Source organism: Acanthopagrus latus, chromosome 2, assembly GCF_904848185.1.
Source record: "Acanthopagrus latus isolate v.2019 chromosome 2, fAcaLat1.1, whole genome shotgun sequence".
Lineage (NCBI taxonomy): Eukaryota > Metazoa > Chordata > Actinopteri > Spariformes > Sparidae > Acanthopagrus > Acanthopagrus latus.
The window spans coordinates 13,901,575-13,919,075 of NC_051040.1; the positions used below are offsets into that span (position 1 = coordinate 13,901,575).

At 45.3% G+C, this 17,501-nt stretch overlaps 1 protein-coding gene across 2 annotated transcripts in view; it reads left to right on the top strand.

Annotated features, from left to right (window-relative positions):
• Nucleotides 1-579: 579 nt before the first annotated feature.
• Nucleotides 580-17,501, top strand: part of prkd2 (protein kinase D2) — a 38,698-nt gene continuing 21,776 nt past the window's right edge. The window contains exon 1 of one of the 2 annotated variants that reach the window (XM_037077825.1): nucleotides 580-1,635. In XM_037077825.1, the coding sequence (XP_036933720.1) occupies nucleotides 1,309-1,635 (327 nt within the window). In that variant the 5' untranslated portion in view covers nucleotides 580-1,308. The remainder of the gene's footprint in view (nucleotides 1,636-17,501) is intronic. The other variant, XM_037077817.1, reaches the window with a different exon arrangement.

The following is a 17,501-nucleotide window of genomic DNA, read 5'->3' on the forward strand; positions in this document are numbered from 1 at the left end:
GAAGACACTGGAGAGTCACAGTCACGCTGGTGATTGTGGCAAACCCAGCCTCATTTCGAAGTGCATCCTGCCATGTGCAGAGTGCCATCTTGCCTTGCCCCGAGAGTTCCCCATCTCACTGAGAGTTGCATGAAAACAACTCTCCGGGAGGTGTGGTCCTATTCTGCAGTCTGGCAGAGGTGTGCCTGCTGAAAATGCAAGAGAAAAGGTGGTTTGAAATGACAAACAGGGCAGGAAACAGGAGTTTCAACGAGGGACAGAAAGAAAGAAAGGGGGAAGGGATGGGAGGGGTTTCTGCCCCCTCAGGCTACCGCAGGATCTTTTGCTGGGCTGGACTCAGGGAGGGAGCAAACAAGACGGATAACCCCAGCCCAAGGAAGGGAAAGAGAGAGAGCGAGAGAGAGAGAGAGGAAAGGGAGGAGGGAGAAGTTAGAGTGCAGGGAGTCAAAAGGCAGGACTCGCTGAGAGCCCATTGGCCCCGGGCTGTGTCAGTCATTTCACTTCCTCCTTGGCTGTGGCAAAAGCACAGAGGAGAGGGCAGGAGGAGGGAGGGGGAGAGGGAGGTACCCTCAGACAGCTCTCTCTCTCTCTCACACACACACACACACACACACACTGTGCTTTTTCACAAAAAAGACTCAGCTGAGGCTGAAACTGAAACAGGGCAAGACTCGTAAAAGCAGAGCAGTCTCTTGCTCTCCTTCATTCTCACAGTTTCCTGTTCAAGGAGGCCATTTTGTAACTCAGCCTGGAGAAGGAGCACAACATTTGTTTGGCATTTGTTTTTGTCTTCTCACTCCCACGGCCGGGAGTTTCTCAATCCACTTTGGACTTTCTCCTCTGCAGAGCAACTTCTTTGGACGAGAGAGGTGAGGGAGGGAAGGAAGAAGGTGGAGGAGGAGGAGGAGGAGGAGGAGGAGGAGTAGAAGAGGGCAGTTTCCCCCCTCTACACCCTCTGGCTGTCTCTCTTTTTGAAGAGTCTCTCGCGCACATTGCTCATGTTTGTCATGCCCGGACTGTGAGACGAGCCTGTGGACGAGAGAGCACGAAAGAAGAGGCTGAAAGCAGGAAAACAAACAAACAAAAAAAACCCACGCTGCTTCCTGGATAAGGATTTCTTCCTTGATCTGCCGGGAGGGGGTGGACACAGGACACAGAGGAACTCATGCTCAGTGTGTGTGTGTGTGTGTGCCCCCCTCTCTCCTCCACCGAGACAGTTTGAATGACTGTGGGTTTTCTGAGAACTCTTGACTGCACCTGGGGCGTGTGTTTGTGACTGTGTGTATGTTGATAGAGTCAGGAGTCTGAATGGCTAACGCGAGCCCTTGTATGCCCTCGGGGGCCATGGCTCAGGTCTTCTTTCCTCCCGGGGGCTCCTCGCCGCCCGGCTCCGCAGTGATGCAGCAGGGGACCCCCATATCAATGCCCTCTATGCCGGCTCAGGGTGGGTTTCCTGTGATGGACCTGTCACTAGGGCAGGGTCCAGGCGGGGCTGTGATGCCTTCACTGCCTCCTACTCCAGCAGGGGTGTCCTTCATCATCCAGATCGGCCTGACCAGAGAGTCTGTCCTGATGCCCCAGAGTGCAGACCTGGCCTACGTGAAACAAATTGCCTGCTCCATTGTCGACACAAAGGTAGGAAATGTGTGTGAAATCGTGCGTGTGTGTAAAACTAGGGGCTTTTTGCGTTCTCTCTCCAGGTGGAAAGCTGTTTTAAAGCCGCACATTCAGATTGGTTTTCCAAGCTGCCTGTCAGATGCCCAGTTTGGGCTGTACACATGCTTTTCTTCTCTTCTTTCACTCTTTGTCTTTCACGTCCCGGTCTCACACTACACCCTTTTTTTTTTTTTTTTTGTTTACTACTCTCAGAGGTAATTGAAAGGGTTTTGAACACGCAGCCAGACAAAGTGAACAGGCAGCTGTGACAGAGGGAATGTACAAAATGTCACAACTTGGCTCGGGCTCTAATTACAGCAATTAGCATTTTTCCCCTCACGCAGTCGGAGGAGGGCAGCGCTCTGCGAGGGCTCTGCCATGCACACATCCAGCACAGCAGACTAGCGGAGGGATGTTCGGGCTCAGTGTTTGGGGCAGAGTCGGGCTGATTTATGCAACACCTGTGCTGTATACGTGAAGTTTAAACAGAAGAAATGTAGGACACTAATCGCAACACTTATCTTACTGCATTGCACCCTGTGAGCCAAAAACAAGCGTGTCTCGACATGCAGTTAAAATGAAGTCAACATCCTTTTGTTGGGGAGCACCTTGACTTCACTTTCAGGAGGAATCTGAAGTCGTCTGAGGTGCCTGTGACCTCGATCTCTGTCAATGCTTCTCAGTGCAACATCAGCTGTTTTGCATTTCGTGTGAGAATAACAGTTCACACCAGGCCAATTTTAGTCCCCTCACTGAGCGCTTCATTGATTTCTTCTTTTTTCTTCTTCTTTTTCTCGCTGTCACCTATCGCATTATGTGTCCACAGGGCGTCAAAGGCTGTAGCTGAAGGACCTGGCATGATTTTAAAGGAAAAGTTCCGCCCAAAAATGATCGACTCAGCCTCATGCTGACAGAATCTCGGAGTAGACAGGGACTTATTTTTTTCAATTAGCTGCCCAAACAATTTCAGTGATTGTCAGTTTTTCTGTTCCTCTGGAGAACATACTTTGACTGCCTTGGCTTTGACTTTTGTGAGTGTGTACATCGCTGTTTTTCTGTCTACTCATTGAGTTTTTTCCTTTTTTGTCCACAGCAGCATTACAAATAACTACTCCAAATAATACCAATGAAATTCAGCATTTTACTTTTTTAGACAAAGATCACGATCATATATGAATATATGTATATATATATAATTCTCTAATCACTATTTTCAGCCACTCTGCTTGTGAGTTACATCACTGGGTCACCTCAGAGTCTTGAAGGTGCAAGGTGGTTTAAGTAAAAGACCTTTGGGAACAGTCCCAAGCTGTGGGACGTACATTACATTTGATGTTAAGCAAATGTATCTCCATTAGTGAACTGAAAACTTCAAAACAAACATGTGCAGGGTTGGGGAGGGGGGAGAAGAGCTAACATCCTCTTTGCAACAGGAAGCGATGGGTGTTATGGGAAATACAGTCTTTATTTGAGAACTGGCAGCAGTCTGAGAAGGCCATGTGTTTTTATCTGCCAATTAAACTGGTAGGTGATTAGATTAGCAGATTTCCACTGCCAGCTCAGCAGCTTTGTAAAAACTCCCCACAATTGCACATTTTCCAGCAAATACTGGTAGCTCTCTACAGCCAGCTTACCCGCGCTGCTAATCTGCTTTAGTGCAGCACAGTCTTTGTTTTCCTCTCTCATGTGAGTGGTTCCCTGCCATGGTTTATTCCAGTCAGATAGATCTGCTGCTGGATCTTCCAACTGTGTTTCCATATGACTGAAGTCAGATTGGGCTGCAACGAGTTTGAGGTGTTGCGGTGGTGCCGCCCGTGCGACTCACTTGTGGCTGCATCTTCTCCTCTTCCCCTTTTTTGTGTTTACTTAAGATAAACCAAAACTACTCCCCTGAGTAATGTGAGACAGGCTGTTACTGTTGTTGGGAGTTTTGATACTCTTGCGCCGTTTCTTTTCCTTTGCCTTGCTCTTCCTGAGCCATCATAAAATTCCAAGTTCCTTCCTTGCATAGTATTCCACTGATTGGCCATAAAAAAGCACCAGAAATTATCCGACACATGCAGCTGCTTCACAGTAAAGGACACCTCAAAGTACATTATCATATGGCAATTATTTTCATGTTAAAAACACTGTCTTTGCTTTAGTAACTGAGTGCATAGATTCACATTATGCTGTACATTTGAATCACTATAGATTAACACTGTTGATTAGAGACACGTGACAAGGAGACAATTGAGAGCTCTGTGTCACAACACGTGCTGAGAGAAGACTGCTAATTTTCAGGTTCAACATTTTATATTGGGTTACTCCTAGATTATGTTTACATGCTTTAAGGTTCAACAACCGCGTGGGTTTTCTTATACTGTCCAGTGCAACAGCACCGTATCGCCCCCCTCTGTCTGAAACTCCCGCTCTGCTCTGATTGGTCAGCTCAGACATGCCTGAGCTAGCACTGCCAACAACAACGGAGCAGCTGTGCTAAATCAAGTCTTAGGTGTCAAACTAGCCACGAGACATAAATTATGCAAATGTGTGACATGATGCCGTAGTGTGATGGCAGAAAGTCACGGAATTAAAGGCGGGACAGTGTTTTCTGTGGGAGAGAGATGCTTCCGTGGGTGCGGACTTTAACCTTCTTAACTTTCAAGACTTTTTACCCACCCAAGAACATATAAGGAAAGGAAAAAAGCAAAAAAAAAGCATAAATGGCCTCCTTTATAATATCTTAATTTGGGTCTTCTCCAAGCAAATATTTATGTGACCGTTAGTGATTAAGCCAGTATTATATATTTCTGACACCCATCAAAGTCTCCATGCCATAATCTTGCTTGTTTATTTCTCTAGATCAGCCCCATGATACTTTCTTGGCGAGTTAAGTGATGCTTGTTGGTCTGCATCAACAAAGGCAGACTTGTAGTTTGGAGTTGCTGGGACAACTGTAGCAGAAGCAAAAACAATTTGTCTCTCTTATTGGGCCATTCCTGTTCATTTTCCTCTGTGTGTGTGTGTGTGTGTGTGTGTGTGTGTGTGTGTGTGTGTGTGTCTGAGTTTTGTTTTTGATAACCATATGTAAGCAGTGACATGCTGGTGTCAGGGAAAGAGTGAGATGTAAGGGAAGCGGCAGGGAGGTGAGTTTGACACGCAGCAAGGTCACATTAAGAGTTATTAATTAACAAACTAGGCTAAAAAAATCACAGCGCTTCTTACATGGCAGCCCTCGTCTAGTCCATCTGGATTCTTTCTGGAATGTTGATTCATCCTAAATATACATTGGGTACCAGTTTGCGGCTCCCTCTCCAAAGCATCCAATTTAGACACAGACTCCGCCGTCAGCAAAAAAAACAGAGAAATTAGCATTCTTTTATGGTCTGCTTCTACCTCACTGTTTTCAACTTTTCAAGTCCCACTCTCCCGCTGCAACCAACAGACCAAACACACAAAAAACTTTATTTTAGATTTCTTGAGAAGATCCACAAGTTCAAACAAAAAACAATCCCAAATATGTGAGGTTGAACTGCGGGTAAATGTTCATAAGTTGATGACAGATATTTCAATTTGATGAACAGGTGGTGGTTTAAAAAGAAACACTGGTTGAGTGTTGGAACGCTTCATTCAGTAGAAACATTGTAAGCAAGAGAAAATAAATCTGAAAGAAAGTCCTTTAATTCCCTGCAAACAAAAAGACACTCTGAGCCTGATCTTTCCCAAGTCTTGTAAAACCAGTCACACACACACACACACACACACACACGCACGCACGCACACACACACACACACACACACACACACACACACACACACACACACACACACACACACACACACACACACACACACACACACACACACACACTCAGCAATCCCCCTAAATCCCCTAAATACAGAACTCCTGCCCTGCTCGGAGCTCCAGCTTTAGGTGAGACATTTGGACAATAGACAGCTTGTCCTGGTTGGGCCAACTGAGTGCGACACATGAGTTGGACCGCGTGCGTACGCATGAATGCCCACATTGGTGTGTTTTAGAGGGGTTGTGCAGGCAGGCCGGTACCCCACACCCCCCCGCCCACGTTCATCCATCTCTCCCATCCCAGAAAGGGTGAGTCACCGGCTCTGTTTATTCACAGGCTCCCTGCTTGTGTTCCATTGACACGTTTTTCCATTCACTTCTCTGCGGAGGAGCACAGAGGAGCTTCAACTCCCAACACCACCCCTGAGTTAATAGTCATCCTGATCTGAGCGTTAACCCGACTCTTTGAGGCCGTCAAAACCCGTCACAATCATCATCTTAGACTCCCCACTTCCCACGCCTGTGTGAAGTCTAACCTGGCTCTACACACCTGGCGGTAATGCTTGCCAGAATCCCATTTATTCTACCCCTCCTCCTCCCTCCTCCTCCTCCTGATGGAACAAGAACTAACAGTGTGGAAACCAGAGGTCTGTCTCCATTCAACCATGATGCAGCTCTGGTGCATTTGCTCTTTTGTTGGACAGGCCTCACTGACTCCCTTCTTCTGCTTCTGTCGCTATTTCCTCTCCTCAGTTTACCTTCTTTGAGTTCCCCCCACGACACAATGCTCTCATTCTACAGCCTGGAAATGAGACTTGGATGCTTTTTCGCCCTTAATGATGATGATGTGTGAGGTGTTTCCTGAAAATAGAATCCTAATATGAATGTAAATCCTCTCATCTCCGTTCCTTTCCTTTCCTGTCTTCTCCTCTCTTCCTTGTTTCCTGGTATAAAAAGCTCCTGACGTTTGTTTCCTCTCACTCTCCTTGGCACACGTACCTCCCGCTCTTCCTCCTCTCGTGCCTTCGCCCCCCTACCTCCTCTCTAGATCCCGCACTTCCTCTCCTTATCCGCTCATCTCCGGCCCCCTCTGTCCCGGCCTTATCGTCGACTTCCTCTCACGCTCTGCTGCCTCCTCTTTCTCCTCGCATCCCACCTCCCGTTCATCTACTCACCCCCCACCCCCCTCCACCCTGCTCATCTTTCTCCTTCGGTTGTTGGCCTCCTTGCACACTTCCAGTGAGTGGAAAGACATGGGGGGGGATTCACACTCTGGACAGGACAACACAAGTTGGGGCATTTACACTATCTAGGACATGATGAGTCAAAAATCCCCTACTCCCGAACAGAATGATTCATGTTTTCCAGCAATTGTTACACATCATCTACAGGTTAAGCCAAGCCATACAATTTAGAAACACGCGGAGCAGTACGGTGAAAAATGCTGTATGGTCACAGCTCGTTCTCAGCTTTGTGTTCCCCCACTTCACCTAGTTTGCCAAAAGGTGTGTCAGCTTAACGGTTTCCATTCTTCCGACGCCAGCAGCTCGCTGTATTTCGTCATCAGCGAGATGCGCTGCGATTTTGGGTTGACGTCAGTGGGTGTGTTGCAGTGTGTGTGAGTGTAAGCGAGAACCTGTTGAGTCTTGTCAGTGTCACCCGTGGTCACATTACTGGATTGTTGAGCGTGTCTGCAGGCTAATCTGCGATGAGTTACGACACATGTAACAGTCAGCGAGCTGTGTTGGAGCCAGCAGTGGAGGAATCACATCTCATATATATATATATATATACACATGTACATATACATATTATATTATAAATTTCACATTAAATGTCAGTTTAGCATGCCAGAGGCTGCCATTTAGTTCTTGAACATCGTCAACTTGCATCTACAATTTAATCTACTTCTGCATTTTGTAACAAGGAACTCTCTGATTAAAGTGTAAAATGAGGCAGCAGCTTCTTCTTTTCTTCGGGTTACATGATTGGAAACACAAAGAAACACCAGCAACTACACACACACACACACACACACACACACACACACACACACACACACACACACACACACACACACACACAGCTGAGACAGAGAGCCCCTGCCCTGGCCATTGTTTCCACCTCCGTTTTGGAAGGGGCTGTTTCTTTATCTCCCCTCCCTAGAGAAGGAGTTTGGCCCTGGGAATGGGATCATACACACCACCTCCTGTTTACCTCACTCTCTTGCACATATATTCTGCGCACACACACATGCACACACACGCACACACACACACACACACACACACACACACACACACACACACACACATTGTAAAGTAACAGTTGGCCCTGATTTTCCAGATAAAGGTCTGGTGTGACAGGCAAGGTCGTATTGTTTGTGTGAAAACAACATGGTTCCGTGTTGAGCGGCGCTGTAGGTGAGGATGATGAATTAATTTGGACTAAATTACAAGCGGCAACCGCACTTTAATTCACTGTCCTGATCTGGGGTCATGCTGTGAGGTGGGTGGGGGTAGTGGTGGTGGTGTTGGTGGTGGTGGTGGGGGTGGTTGTCTCGCTGCTTGGATTATTAAAAAAATCCTCCCATATGTGTCAGAGCAACTGGGCAAATACACTCTGCTTATCAGCCCGGACCTTTGTTGGTCAATGAATAAATGGCAGTCAATTAGCAGGACACCGGCAGGTGGACAGTGCAAGTGAAAGAGCAAACCGCGCCTCTATCAGGCTGCAGGACATTTGATGGCAGAGTGAAGATAACACCAAATACTCTGAATCTCACATTGGTTGTAACTGTCTGTACTGTCATCTGTACAGGATGTGGTGTCTATTTTTCCAAAATGTATCACTTCAGCCTCTCTCTCCTCATGTGTGTGAGCTCGCTCTGCCACATTTGCGTGGTAGCGGAACAGCTTTGCATGACTGACCGTGCTTGGTGTCGCCTGGCTGTTTGGTGGTTAGCTGCAGCGGGGGAGCTGAGTTTGCACGAGGACATTTGATTATTCAAATCACACACCACTGCCCGGAGGCCAGTGGCAGGGGTGTGTGTATCAGAGGGAGGTAGGGAGAGCTGGGATAATAGATGGAGAGTTAAAGGATTTTATATGTTTGAGTAGAAGCTGAGATTGTGATCTTGAAATGACAATTTTGGAGAATGCACAAAACAAATCTGTCACACTGGCAAGTGTATTAAAGGAAGGTTTGATGAGGAGATGAGGCAAGAAACAGTCAACATACAAGATTTTAAAACACATTTTGAATGATAAATCATTATTGTGATGGGGGCAATCATCCCCCCTGGTGCTCCTGTGTTTGACAGAACACTGTGAAAATGCTTTATTGGATGCCACCTATGGTAGATCAAATATAAAGTGGACTAAACATGATGCTCGTGCTCCACCTTGTACAGCTAGTTCCCTTTTAATTCAATTTTTGCCCCCTGCACCTCAAACATCCCGAGTCCGCCACTGTTACGCAGTACTCATGGCAGGGCTCCAGACTAATTATTCATACTGGTTGAACTGGTGCACCTAACTTTTCCATTAAACATTAAAAATCGGTCCACAGACTGACAGATGTATACACACCTGGTGAAATTCTTAAACTTCTGCTGTGTTGGTGCCTGTGACGATGGGGATCTCCAGGACCTCACTGCCAGTCAACGCTGTCGCAACTGTTGACAAGCCCAAATTGTGCCGGATTTATCTGAGAGAGAAAAAGAAGATTAACCGTGATTGTTACTCAGACTGTCCACTTTAAAGCCAGTGTAGGTCCTGTTGTAATGGTGCAAGCACAACAACAAGTGCAAAGCAGTGGATCATGGGCGCACGGGCTGCGTGGACGTCTTCAAGCGCACCTGCTTTTTTTGTTCATGTATGTGCAACAGAGCAAAGTGCAAGAGTGCTGAGTGAAGGTGTATACAGACCAGAGAGGTGGGGTGATTAATGCATACTCACTGAGCCAGTCACATCAGCAGTCTCATGGCTATGAAGCAGCTGATTCTGTGTCATACACGAAGACCTGGTCACATAATATCTTAAAATGTGTCACGGGAGTGCACCATCATGCATCTTGGGGATAAAACATGAAATGCCATTTTTGCTAGAAATGAACCTGGAAAAGAGGCACCTACACTCAGAAAGGATTTGACCTCTGTAATCTGACGTCTCTCCTACGGAAACGGCCTAGTGCTGAGTGTGTGTAGAGTTGTATGGGTCTTTGTACACCAGCCCGGTGTAACTTGTAAGGGACTCACCATGTAAACACTGGGTAGATGTGTATAATACAGATCATCAACATATCTGTCCAGCTGCCTTCAGGCGGCTGCAGAGATGTAATGAAATGCAACAGAGGGTCTTCAATAGAGCCCAGTGAATTCATAACCAGTAGAAATAACAGCCAAAACTAGTATTATGAGGCCCAAATTGTAATAAGGTGGAATTATCCTTTAAGACCTACCTGATTTTTGTCTCATTCATGTGTTTCTTGGGCCCCTGCATTCCTCCTCTTGATCTGGGCAAAGGAGACCTTATGATACTAATCCAGCGATTAGCATCAGTAAAAACGATTTTGTGCTGTAATCCAATTGGGAGCCGCAGAGCAGTGCTGAGCGGCATTCAGTAGGAAGTGACCACGCAGAGAGTTTGTACCAGGAGAGAATTTGTTTGAATGTCAGAGAAAGTGCACAACACAGGGCCCTTTGAGAGCAGGGAGAGCACTGCAGATCAAGGACAGATAAACACACACACACACGCACTTTCATAACACTGAGAGGGAAGCTGAAGTGATGCTCGTCCTGTTAGTGACCGCCATCCAAATGTCACACTTTTGGTTCTTCTTTTTGGTTATTAGAGCATGATCTCACTGAAAAACGGGGAGAGCTACATCGCGACAGCTCATGAAATTGTTATTAATAGTTATAATGCCCAATAAGGTGTGTGTAATGAGCGCGTGAGAGCGGACAATGGGCTCAGTGTGAAGGTTGACAGGGTGGGTTAGGTTCGTCTAGGGCACTACTGCAGTGTGGCCCAGACACATGCGTGTGTGTGTGTGTGTGTGTGTGTCTGCACGCAGACGACTCTCTGTCATGAGGGCAAATGGGCAAAAACACAGTCTTACCTCAGAAGATAAACACATGACATCAATACTGAAGACTAGTCAGTGGAAGAAGCAGTTTCTACACTGTTGTATTAATACTTCAAGGAGACCTATTACCTTTTTTCTTTTTAGTTTTATTCTGTTACTTCGGTGTTTTCTATGTTCATGCAAAAGATTTTGAAAGTTTAAATGGTTGATTTCTAAGTCACAGTGTCACGTGTGCATCATTCATGCCTAGCAGCTAGTTCGGATTCGAGAATTGACCCCACTGCTGTTCTGTCGTTGTTAGCGGTGCTGACACAGCAGTCTCTGAGCTGACCAATCAGGAGGGGGAGCATAGTGTTTCAGACAGAGGGAGGAATACAGTGCTGTAAACCTTTTCTATTAGTAGCTAAAATGAAATTATGAACTTGAAAATGAGCATATGTCTCATTTTAAAGGTCCAGTTTGTACGAAAGTCTGATTCCCCCACTCATCAGATCCTGACAGTTTGGGATGGCGGCGGACCTGACCCACAATCCCAAAACCCCAGCATACGACGCGCTGGAAATGAGACTCAAAAATCCTGTTCCATACAAACTGGACCTTAAAGTGAAAGATCTAGAATACTTCTTCTACCACTGCTCTCATGTTTGACGACTTACAGACGAGAAGCTAGAGCCAGAGCAACGTAACTCTATGTCGGTACAACACCTCTGATACGACATCATGACAATCATAGGTAATTGAACTTAATTATCATGTAGATGTGGCTGCAGTGAACAGAGGGTGTCTCCTCTGCATGTATCCATGTGGCGTCAGTGTTTGTGCAGGGAACAAACCCAAAACTAAAGGACCGTGTAGTAAGAGTCAAAGCATCAGCTGCTCGGCCGACCACATGCTCGTCATATGACCGGAGTTCAGCGTAGCCTCCGGCGCTTGCTCTCTCTCCCCTTTTTCCCTCTTTTTCAAAATTAGGGTTTAAAGCCCCGGCGCACATAGGAGAGAGACGAGAGGAGTGAAAAGAGGGAAAGAAAGAGCGGCCTGTGGAGTGGAGAGAGAGGGGGATCAGGCATAAAGGAAGAGGGGATGACTCAGAGTGCAGTAATGTGGCTATTGTGGCCCTCAGCATGCAGCTTTGAGTGTTTGTGTGTCCGGGGCACTCTGGGCACATGGAGAATGTGCAAACACTCTCCTGATGCCACAGTGTGTGTGTGTGTGTGTGTGTGTGTGTGTGTGTGTGTGTGTGTGGTTTTTCTTTACAATCACTCCTTAATCGACCTCTTCACGGCAGATCAATCTAGCAAAGGTCATAATATGTAAATGGCTCCCCCTGCAGCACCTGTGTTGACATCAGTCATCTCTCTCTTTCTATCGTTATCACTCATTTGATTATTTTTTTGCTTTTTGGTGTTGCACCAGATCTGATGGCACTTTTTAATATTCTGGGGACTTTCTTCTGATGTCAGTACAGGCAGATGATTTAACAGTGACTGGGGCGTCACGCTGTAATTCATGTGCAGCCATGCAGAGATGTTACAACGCCCCGCACTCATATTTCAACATGATTGTGACCTACTGTGAATGACAGCAATAATTTGTGTCATTTCTGTAGAAACAATAATGTACTACTTAAGGGTCATGTAACAACCAGCCAGGCTAGTCTGTTATTTGATCAAACTAGTTTACGGTCCTGTTCGAGGGAAATCTGACTGGATGTGGTTTTAAATTGCCGTAGACAGGTTCTTTGTTTCCTCCGCCTCTCTTTATCTGCAAAAATGCAAGACAAAAGTTGTTCTGCTTCAGCACGATTGGTGAAGTTGGGGAAAATGAATGATGGAAACCATATCTTTTACATTGAATTAGACGCTGAGGGACCTGCTTTCGCTTCTTCTTCTTTATATCCTGTGTTGTAGGTGCACCATGTGTTGTTGTGCTGCTCCACCAGCAAAAGACACCACAGAGCAGACTGCAGCAAACAAAACATGTTTCTAACATACGGTTTACGCCGTTACAATGAGATTAGTTGCAGTCTTTGTGGTGTGCGGACTTTTTTGGAAACTAACGTACATAATGTCACCTCATAAATTATGCATTAACAACTTTTTAAACTACTCTCTCTGTATGCATTCCAGTTTCGATGCTTCAGGGCCTCCAAACTTTAGCAAACATTGACTGTGCAGTGACTCTTAACCGTAGCGCACGTACGCACAGTTCCTCACCTCTGTGTGAGAGACACCAACCCTCCAAACCTCTAAAACTTCTAAAACAAATTCAACATGCATTTCCATAAATATAATTACAATGAACAATCCATGTAAACAGATGCTTCAGAGGATATGCCTTGTACAGTATTTGTTTTCAATGCGGAAAGCAATCGGGTTGCAAGCAACTTACAGTCATGTTGCTCTTGTGGCCTAAGGGGAGAGGGTGCTGTGCATTTAATTGCAATATCCCCAAATCAAGTCTGGCTTAGGGTTGCATGTCATCCCTCATCTCTCTCCCTATGTTATTTCCTTTTGACTCCTTAAAGGGTAAGTTCATCCAACAATGAATGTGCTCACCCCCCTGCTGATGGGAGGTCAGGTGAGATTTTGTAGTTAAACATTTCTGGAGCTTCAAAACAGCGTTGCAGGATTCCCCTACGCTGAAGTAGATGGGGACTTTTTCTAAAGATAACGTAAAATGCTCCATGCAGCTCGACTGGTGTTATCTAAGTCACCTAATTTGATTTGAAAAGACTTTATTTATAACCTTGACGCACAGTTGAGATCGTGCAAGCACTTGAGACAGGTTGCATGCTACAGCACTTTTAGCTTAGCAGCTACGATGAAGATTTTGGTTTGAAAGAGGGGTGTCAGTGACGTCTTTTCAGACCCATTTCAGATCTGGGGCTTCTGGGGACTTTGATCAGTTGTTTTGGAGAATGCTGCAACACTGTTTTCCTGCAAGGCTCCAGAACCACCGATGATTATGAAAAGGTACTGCTGCAGCAAAGCTTAAAAAAAGAGGTATTCCAGCAAAGATTTTACCCAAATATTTTTAATTTTTACTTCAAAATGATAATAACAATATCTGCATTATAATGTCTTTTAACAACTTACTTGTTGGTTTGTGTACTCACAGTATTCCAAATGTTTCCAGCAATGTTCAAACTCAAACATATGACGGTGCGTTTCAATCGGTCCCATGAGTTAGAGGCAGAGATAATACTGTGCTTTTATTGACACAAAATGATGTCTAGTTTTTGTTAACCTTACATGTGAATTTTATGCTGAAACACAAAGAAGTCTGATGGAGCAGTTTTGACATCAGCTCTCTCGTTTTGTTTCCATCTCAGACTCGCCTTCTCATCTCTCACACTGGCCTGTTTTCTGTCTCTCCCTCATGTCATGAATCACTGAGTTGTTCATTGTACACAGTGGGCTGAATCCAATGTTCCTATCAATTTACCTGCTCAGAACCAAGCCAAGGAAAGACAGAGAGAAGGAGGAGGCGGAGGAGGAGGATGGGTGGGGGCTTGCCAACAAAGGCTGGTTCAGAATAGCAGTGCGTGTCTCCTTTATCCCCGGACCCCTCTCTCATGCCTGGTCACGGCTCTCATGTTACCTCCCCGTCCTCCTTGATGCTCGGAGCAGAATGAGACGCTTTGTCCCTGCGCTCCTGCTCGAGACTAAGCCTCTTCCACTCGCTGGCTGCACACACACACACACACACACACACACACACACTGAACAGAGCTCTTTACGTCTGTCTCTTCTCTGAACTTTGTCCATTTCTATCAACTGTATGATCTCTCTGTTTGGTCTCCTCGCTGCCATACACTCTGAACTCTGCATCTGCTTGATCTCCAGGCTTCTGTGTGGCAATAATATCTTTGATTTTTGCTGCTTCATGTAAAATCATGTATGCATGTACTGGCTGATTATGTTTATGTATATGGATATGTGCGCAAGTTTTGCTTTTTGTTTTTCACTTCCCCCTCCAGTCTCTCAGGTTTACACAGTTATCTCTGGTATGCAGAAACTAGCAGGTCAGGAATGTTAACCTGATTACGTCTCTGCTCCCCGTGATGACACAGACACATACACGCATACACATGAGTAAGGGGAAAATACGTGTAAAGTACAGTAGAGTAGCTGGGTTCATTATGGAGAACATGACAAGCTAGCAATCGATACCAAATGCTAGAAACACATTGAGAGCTTTTAGAAGAGTTAGACTTTAGAGAGACCTCTCTAATCAAAGTGTGGGATTTCTTTTCTTTTTGCTTGTCATACTGTTCAAATTGTCTTATCAGATTATCTTATTATAAATTAATCAATTATGAAATTGCTGCATTAAAGGAGACGCACCCCCTCACCTGAATACCCAGTCTCCTGTGATTGGTCAGCACACACACGCCTGAGCCTGCAATACTAAAGACAGCAGAGCAGCTGTGCTAAATCCATTCTTCCGTGCCAAACGAGCCGCTAAGCATACATTATGCAAATGTCTGAAATTTGAACATTCAGGGGTGGAAAGACTGAAAAACAAACTCACAGCAGTCTGATGTATGGGTCAGTTTCTACCAACTTGAATGTAGGTCTTCTTGAAGAGCAGAAGCTGAAGCTCTGTTTTGATCCAACAAACTCCTGAGAAACATTTACTGTCCATTTAACTAGCAACTTACAGTGATTTCTCCTGCCATGCTTCTCCATGAGTAAACTAGTTGGCAAACCAAAGATAAGTGACTGACAGCTGCACAGATCTGCATTTTCTTTTGTTTTGCGAAAACACGCTATTTTTTAGCATCATTCAAACAATAAAACTTTCTTTATTAGCCAGAGAAGTCCTACTGGTTTACACTTTTAATGCGTTGTTCCTGTGTGTCGTATCCTTCCTCAGTATCATGTTTAAATAGATAACAAATCAAATCCAGGAAGAGAGAAGCCTTTGCATTTGCCCTTTAATGTCTCAATGGAACGATCATGATTGTACTGATTGTTATTATTTCCACTGATAAACTACATCCTGCTGCATGGGCTCTCAACTCATTGTGAACCTCCTACCACATGTGTGGTGTATGTTGTCACACAGGTACACACACACACACACTCCTGGGTGGTTGTTCCTCTGTATGGGTGTGTGTTTATGTGCGAGAGAATCAACATCACAACTGGCAAGTGAATCAATGAGTTATGGGTTGTGACATCATGAGGGCATGAGAAACTACGCTTTTCACTTGTCCTTCCTTGTGTACACACTTTCTGCGTTGATTTGTCCTGGTTTATGTTCTGCTTCTTTGTGCCTGCCAAGCCCAGTGATTGGCTGACGTCATGGGTGTCACGTCATTCCCTGTCCTGCCGGCACGCAGCTGTCACTCGATCCTGTGATTTAATGCGTGATGTTAGTGTAAAACCAACAGGTGCTGTTCACTTCTTGTTTTTTTAAAGGCGGTGAGTTTTTTTTTTTTTTTTCGCACTGACTCCACGGGTGCCTGAGGGCACAGAGAGGGCAGGGATGGCAGTCATTTTTGCCACCTGCTCCATCTCTATGTCAGCGCGTGACCTCACTCGGAGTTAAAAATAACACGTCGGTCTAGTCACACATTTGTTCCGTCCCCGACACTGTCAGCAAAAGAAAAAAAAAAAATTCCTGCGTCGCACCGAGTTGTTGTCAGGAGCTAATGAGGGCAGATCGTTGACGTCTTTACATGCCCGTTGCCAGGGCAACCCCTCATTAAACACTTCATCACTTTCAGAAAGGTGGGGCGTTTCTCTTTGAGTCCCGTGCCTGACATGTTAACAAGGACAGAGAGTGATGTGGTCCAACTATTAGGATGGTTTATGTAAATAGAAATACACACACACACACACACACACACACACACACAGAACAGTGCACGGCAACCCTCCATCATTATCCTCGAGAATGTGAGTGTGTACATGCAAACACGTGTGTAGAGGCTGTCTGATTTTTTACACAGTGAGACGTGGATGTTTACACAATGTCTGTTGTTTGAAGGGATGCAGCGTGTTTCCTCTCGACTATAAAATGGCTGGATCAGGTTCCTGTTGTGATAACCAGCTTCTGTTGCAGAAACACATCGGCGTGCAAGACCATGTAGGGCTATAGAGGTCACACTGTTTACAGAGCTCGGTGTCACAAGCGGCACGTTTTGTGTTTTATCCATGCTGATTCTCAGTCGTCGGGCCTGATTGATTCTGCAGAACTGCAGTGTTTCTCTAACACACTTCACTATGTAAACACGCATCCAGCTCCTGTCACTCTGTAACATCTCAGTCCACCAGTTGTTCTGAAGCAACAACTGCAACAGCTCACAGTGGTTGGAGATGATTTTTAATTCCATTTTGGTCTTAACTTCTGAACCCCTGAACATAAAACTGACAATTTAGTCACTTATTCAGTTAATCCTATTCCTCAGTTTAAGCCAAAATGGCAAAAGAAACACTGGGACGCATCATTTTTCATGTTTTTATCTGTTGAAAAAAACACCATTATCCCTCTACACCAGTGAAATCCTGAGATGGCAGTCGTTTGATTGAAAACAGTCAAATGAAGTGACCCACTCTCTCTTCTTTCTCCTCTCTCCTGCGCTGCTTACTCACCAGCCTCCAGATGACTGATAGCCACTGAGATTTCATATCAAGTGCTGTGTAGTTTAAAGCAGTTGTTGTAGCACTAAACTCAGAAATGATGCAAGTTTGCCTTGGACCACGTAAGACTGTATGATGTGGATCCATTGCATTTTCAGCTACAGGTTATCCCAGAATGTGGCATTTCAGCTGTAGCTGAGGTTGAATAATAAGCTGCTATTACAGCCTTTTTTCTTTTAAATTACATTTTCATTACTGTGCGAGTGTCTTTGTCTGGGTTTTTTTTCTTCCTGCGACTGACTGGGGGTCACTGCCTTACATTTAACATGTTGCCATTCTTACTCCTTGGACCCACATTGTATGTTTACAGGCACGTTACT